Raw genomic sequence first — 6,169 nt, forward strand, 5'->3', positions numbered from 1 at the left:
GATCATTGATCGATAGTATATATGTGGAATCAATCATTTCTAAAGCTTTTTTTGAAAGAAAATATATCATATTAGAATTACAACCTAGCTGTATGTTGAGCTGTTGTTTTTTCTTTCTGCATTTGTCAATACTTAAGCTAAGTTTTATTTGTGATTATCATAAATTTATAATAAAAATTTAATAATGAATGTATTGTTTATCTTTTAAAGTATTTTATTTTATAAACAGCATATATAGTAGTTTAAGATACGCGAATGAACACTATCATTGATAATAACTATATATAGTAAGTACATAAGACAAAAATTGGTTTCTTGTTAATTAGAGGCGTGGAAATTGCCGTCCAAATGCAGCAGATGGCTTGTTAATTTGACAAACGTGGAAATTAAAGCGACGAAGCAAGTGTCATATCTTGGGAATGATAAGAACTCTCCAAACCCAAACTTCAATTTCTTTTCCTCACGCCAAAGCAGGTAAATATGAATGGTAGAGCAGAGAGAGAGAAAATCTATGTCGCCCTTGGGAATAATGTGCTTGAAGGAATTCACACTTTGGCTTGGACTCTCAGTAAATGGCACTCTCACCCAATTTCCATAATCATTCTGCATGTCAAATACAATAACACTTGCAACCATCTTTCAACACTACGTAAGTTCTGATCCTCACACATTTCTGTATCATCAGTTTAATCAACATTTTACTTTCTAAAAACAGAGCATATTGAAATTTGCGTTTTAAAGATAGTTTCTTGAAGTTCTCGATGATTATATCTATAAAAATTACATTTTAAAATTACTTTAATCAAAATAAATATAATAAAAAATACAAAATGGCTTTAATAATTAACATTATATTGAAGTGGAGTTCAATTGAGTTTTCGCTTATAGCTTATTGTTTTGTGATCTTATTTCAGTTGGGAATTTCCCAGAAGGCATTGCTTGTGATGTTAAAATGGAGAGAATCCGGAAAGGCGAGGAAGACAAAATCGACAAGATGCTTTCCAAGTATATATCCTTCTGTGACAATGTGAGGAAATTAAATTCAAATTGTAAATGAAATAAAATGACGGAATTATATTATATTATATTGAAGCATATTTTCAGGTACCAGCTGAAATACTTGACATAGAGCAATTTGATGAACCTGTTCAAAAGCGCACAATAGACTTAATTTATGGTCTTGGAATTACCAAATTGGTCATGGCATTCTCATTCATGAAGGCTTCATTGTACGTATTCTCCGGCCTTAGCTTCTTGTTCATTCAAATATTGAAAACTTAATTAATATTATTTACTTTTTGCTATGTATGATTTAGGAAACAAAAAGATGCGATGAACGCAATGTTGTATGTTCATAAGCAGAAGCCTGGGTTCTGTGAACTGTTCTTTGTGTGTGAAGGGATACAAGTGTTCCTCCGAGAGAAGGATAATGATGAGACAGTAATGGAGGATGATAATGGTGTCACAGTTGCAAGAATGAAAGATAACAACAATAAGTCAATTGCCAAATGGTGCCTAGAAAGACTAATATTCAGTAACAGTAGAAGCATTGATTCCGATCCTACAAGTTCTTCTTCATCCTCCGTGTTCCCTCTTATTAACCAAAACCTCTGGGAATTTTATCTCCGAGAGATTGAAAATTATTATCAGGAATTGCTGTCTTTGAATTTGGAGGAAGAAAACCACAACTCAGATTTTCCACCTTCTCAATATGAGAGCCTCAGAGAGGAACTGAATGAAGCATACAATAGGATCCAGACAAAGAGAAAGGAAGCCAAGCAGAATATAGAAAGACATGAAAAGGCTGAATGGGCTATTTGGTTCTGCAACCGTCGGGTATGTTATATATGTTCTATCAGTTTTGTACTTTGTAGCACCTGATATTCAAAATTATTTCAATTCTCATCAGGAAGAAGAGCTTGAGAATCGAATCAAGGAAGAGGTTGCTGCAAGGGAAGAACTAAAGAAGGAACTGGAGAGAAAAAAGGAAGAAGTAGATGAAATAAGTGTTGAAGTTGAAGAGACTAAGAAAATGGTAATACAAGTGTCAGAAACCGAAAGACAACAAAGAAAGGTAATAGAAGTGAAAACACAGATTCTTGGGGAGATTGAAGAGTTGAGGAAACAAAGAATAATGGGGAGATCAAGGAGGGTGGTGGCAGAGGCAGTGAATAATAATGGTTGTTGTGTTTTCAGGGAGTACAGAGAGGAGGAGATCGTGGTGGCCACACACAGCTTTTGGGATGAGTTGAGGATGAAAGGTAGCGTTGGAGGATGGAGTAATGTGTATAAAGGAAGGATCAATGGTTATACAGTTGCAATCAAGATGCTCAATTCTCTTCCTGCATTCTCCCAACTACATTATTTCTTAGCTAAGGTAGCATAATATGAAGGCTTTGAAATGAAATGTAAATTTAGTTTTAGTTCAACCCAATTGAGAAATCAGTTAGTTAGGTACTGGCTCCAGCTGGCAGTATTTGAAGTCACTTGCATTAGTTATTTAGAGGTTTTCACCACAATTTCTAACTGCTACTACCAATGCCAAGAAAATAGATTTCTCTCTTGCTCTATCTTCTCTGCAATATTCTGTTGCTGTTTCTTCTCCTTTCATTTCTTGCATTGCAAGTCTTTGATACCATTTTACAGCATGTGATTGAAGCAAGGTGCCAAAAATATCTCTCTTTCAAGTCACTAATAAAAACTTATATCTTAAACCAAAGAGAAAAAAGTTCATAAATTAATTCAACATGGGCTTGGGATCTGGAAATTTAATTCCTTTCCTTTGGCATTTTGTTTCAATGAACCTGAAAATTTGAACATTTTCAGGTGAAGATTCTTGGCAGTATTCGGCACCCACATCTAGTTGATATGCTAGGCTTCTGCTCCGAGCCCAAATGCATAATTCTAGAATACATGGACAGTGGGAGCTTGGGAGACATTCTACATTGCAGGGTAAGAAAATGGTCCTTATGGTGGCATGATCGGATAAGGATCGCGATCGAAGTTTGCTCGGGCCTGGGCTTTCTCCATGAATCTCAGCCCAGGCCCATTATTCATTGTCGCATTGACCCATCCAATATCCTCCTAGACCACAACCTTGTTGCAAAGATCACAGGCTTTGGGCTTCATGGATGTGGTGAAGAATGCAATGTTGGGTCTGATGTAAAGGCGGTAGGGGTTTTGTTGATGCAACTTTTGACCGGAAAAAGAAATTTTCTGGGTATGGTTAGGGAGGATATTTTGGATGGAAGTGGTGGGAAATGGCCATTGGATGTAGCAAAGGAAGTTGAGGACTTAGCAAAGAGGAGCATGTCCAATGAAGACATGAGCATTGCAAGGGTCATGGAGGAACTCAATGAGATTAGAAGAAAGCATGATAGTATAGCTTGGACAAGAATTGATTAGTGGGACTTATTCAAGATTTAGAGCCTTTAGAAGCTTCAATTTCATTGATAGACATAGGTGCAATAAACTTTCTTGTGAATTTACTCATGAGTGCATAAATGGTATGGTCTTCTAAAGAAAAATCTAATGTATTTCTTTAAAGTCATTTTATGGTACTAAGCAAAAACCTTACTACTATAGCCTTACAACATTAAGCACCTGAAATTACAAAATTGAATTATTAATTTGTCCCAAAAAAAAAGTTATAAATGTACAAGTACAATGAATTTCTTCTTTTGTTATATCCACCTAACAATTTGACCTATATGTATTTGAAAGTATCTGTGTGATTTTACATTCAAAATTAGAGTTAAGCCAGTTCCTATCTAGTGAAATGTAGCTAAATCCATGTGTGTCATATCTTTATTCTCCATGAACTGCAATATCTTCTATGTGCCAAGCCATGACCTACTGTTTCAGTTTTTCTCCCACAAAACCTAATAGACAGATGAATCAGAAAAAAACTAGTATTCAGATTCCTCCTAAACATTTAGCCCAACACAAGCACCGAGCAACTTTCTTTGGCAGAGAATATGCAGATTTGAGTGAGGGATCAGTGGCAATGTCTTGTGTTTGTGACCATGTGTACACCCCTCTTTCTTGTGCACTTCCTGGGACTGTGTTGTCCAGAGTGAATGCCACTAACAGTGTGATCACCATGTTTAATGACATTAGAGCATTGATTGCAAAATCAAGCTGAAACATTTTAAACACCTAAAGTGATTAGCTCATATATATTCATACTTACAAGTAAAGAAAGTGCATTCTTACTCATATGTTGTTTTGGAGAAGTGCTTACTTGTTTGATGCCTGAATGAAATGGTCCATCAGATGCAGCACCATAAGGGACTAGATAACCGGGAAGTATGAGAGTGGCTTGAGGCTGATATTGCTGAAAATAGTAAGGGATGGACAGACCAAGGAACAATGAAATGCCAACTATTGCCATGTTCCTAAAGCTTCCTGACTGACCATACTGTAAGTTTGACAGACCCAATGCTGCAACAAGAGCCCACATAAAACACAGTACAGAAGCAGCCAAAGCCTGTGGAATGGAAGCAAGAAGGGCACCTACTTTTCCTACAAAAGTAAATGGAATAGATTAGGCCACTAAATATTTTTTCTATTGAAAATTGTACAAGACTATAGAAATTGACATCCTATAATAATTTTGAATCTTGATACATTTGTTCTTTTTCACTAAATCTTGATGCTTTACCCATAAATGAGAAGAGGATCAGGAATGCTGCTCCAAGTTCAACTACCCTCCTACTCGCCACCTTAGTGGTTTCAATTGTGTGCACATTTTCTGTGAGAGTTGTTGAGCCAGTACCTGAACCCCAAAGACCAGCCAATATACTACACAAGCCCTCCAATGCTATTCCTCTACTCACAATTCCTGAACTTGGAGGCTTCAAATTAGCTCTCACAGATAACATGTGATAAGTCCCAACCTGCAAAAATAATAATTGATACTTTACACTTGCAGTTTCATCTGTGGGTTTTAGACTTTTAGTACACTCATGATAATCTCATTTCTGCAAGTATTGAGTAATGTACTTACTGAATCAACAGAAGCAACAAGTGACACTATGGCCATGATTATGCAAGTCCTAAGATGGAAAACAGGAAGGCCCCATTGTAGAGGGTAGGGGATTCTGAGCCATGCAGAAGTTGACAATGCATTTGATATATCCGTCCTGCAATGCTTCATAGTATCTGCATGCTTTCTGCATGAATCATTCAGACTGTTTGAGCTTGGAATGTTGGGATTGCACCCTTTGTAGTTGTATGCTCCCCCAGCGGTTAAAAATGATGCATATATCCAAATTATTGTAACACTCAGGGGAACCTGTAAATATTAAAAAGTATGTTAAACACCAGAATTTATTATATACATTTAATTATGGAAATTTAGTATACTTACAGCATAAATTCGAAATATGTGGTGTCCAAAGATAGATATTCCTCGAAGATGCTTCAATTAAGGAAACAAAGGAACAATGGTGTGAGTGTAGGAAAACTATTGACATAATTTAATAATAAATAAATAAATAATCCATGGCTTATAGACTCACCAGTGAGAACATTATAACCAATGCTATCTGTGGAATGCTAATTTCCAAGCAAGTGCCAGCTTCTGGAAAACCATAGCTGAAGAACGCTAAACCTACAGCAGCAACAGTTGGAGCCACCACAATGGGATTGATTATCCTATAACAAAACTTTTGTAAGTTTTTTAGAAAACTGAAACATTGTTATTATACTTTAATGTCCTCATATTTAATAAGGTAGCAGATTAGCAAAATAACAAAGTAAAATTCACTCAGTTCAACATAAACATAAAGGAGGATCATATGCAGCTTCTTGTTACCTGAGAAGAATAGACATTAAACCACTAAACCCCAGGATGAATTGGAATATTGAACCAACAATTATAGCTCCTTGGAGTTCCCTCATTATGTGCCTAAATTTCTGCATTTATCCACAAACAAACAGAATTATAATAACTAGATTTAGTCCCGTACAATATGCGAAATTAATACTAATTTTTTAGATGATTAAAATGATAATAGAGGAATTTTGAGTTTTATAATTAGTTATAAAACAATCTATATAGCTCTTAAAACAAATATAATAAATTTTATATTATACTACACTTAATAATATAATAAAAAATAATTCGATCAATCTATACTTTTTATATATTGAAGTATTTGTTTGT

At 35.4% G+C, this 6,169-nt stretch overlaps 2 protein-coding genes across 4 annotated transcripts in view; one reads left to right on the forward strand and one right to left on the reverse strand.

The window, feature by feature from the left end:
• Positions 337-3,546, forward strand: LOC107633800 (putative U-box domain-containing protein 50). Of its 2 annotated transcripts, none has more exons than XM_016337402.2 (6): positions 337-649; positions 915-1,027; positions 1,105-1,229; positions 1,317-1,836; positions 1,910-2,377; positions 2,827-3,546. In XM_016337402.2, the coding sequence occupies exons 1-6, from the start codon at positions 481-483 to the stop codon at positions 3,403-3,405; spliced, it is 1,974 nt and encodes a 657-aa protein (XP_016192888.1). In that variant the 5' UTR covers positions 337-480; the 3' UTR covers positions 3,406-3,546. The 2 variants fall into 2 exon arrangements, with proteins under 2 accessions (XP_016192888.1, XP_020975280.1); XM_021119621.1 differs by lacking the exon at positions 2,827-3,546 and having other exon boundaries at positions 1,910-2,074; positions 2,197-2,373.
• LOC107631369 (nucleobase-ascorbate transporter 11) overlaps positions 3,607-6,169 on the reverse strand; it is a 7,230-nt gene continuing 4,667 nt past the window's right edge. For both annotated transcript variants that reach the window (XM_016334798.2, XM_021119620.1), the window contains 7 exons: positions 5,819-5,919; positions 5,523-5,658; positions 5,372-5,422; positions 5,009-5,296; positions 4,664-4,898; positions 4,244-4,524; positions 3,607-4,140 (listed from right to left, as the gene is read on the reverse strand). In XM_016334798.2, the coding sequence (XP_016190284.1) occupies positions 3,916-4,140; positions 4,244-4,524; positions 4,664-4,898; positions 5,009-5,296; positions 5,372-5,422; positions 5,523-5,658; positions 5,819-5,919 (1,317 nt within the window). In that variant the 3' untranslated portion in view covers positions 3,607-3,915. The remainder of the gene's footprint in view (positions 4,141-4,243; positions 4,525-4,663; positions 4,899-5,008; positions 5,297-5,371; positions 5,423-5,522; positions 5,659-5,818; positions 5,920-6,169) is intronic.

The sequence above is a fragment of the Arachis ipaensis genome, chromosome B03, assembly GCF_000816755.2.
Source record: "Arachis ipaensis cultivar K30076 chromosome B03, Araip1.1, whole genome shotgun sequence".
Taxonomy (NCBI): domain Eukaryota; kingdom Viridiplantae; phylum Streptophyta; class Magnoliopsida; order Fabales; family Fabaceae; genus Arachis; species Arachis ipaensis.

What these genes read in the sequence shown, in the direction of transcription:
- LOC107633800 (XM_016337402.2), top strand. Translation starts at nt 481, where the DNA reads ATGAATGGTAGAGCAGAGAGAGAGAAAATCTATGTCGCCCTTGGGAAT. An exon ending in TCATTCATGAAGGCTTCATT is followed by an intron (nt 1,230 to 1,316) that starts GTACGTATTCTC and finishes TGTATGATTTAG; the next exon opens with GAAACAAAAAGATGCGATGA. An exon ending in TACATTATTTCTTAGCTAAG is followed by an intron (nt 2,378 to 2,826) that starts GTAGCATAATAT and finishes GAACATTTTCAG; the next exon opens with GTGAAGATTCTTGGCAGTAT.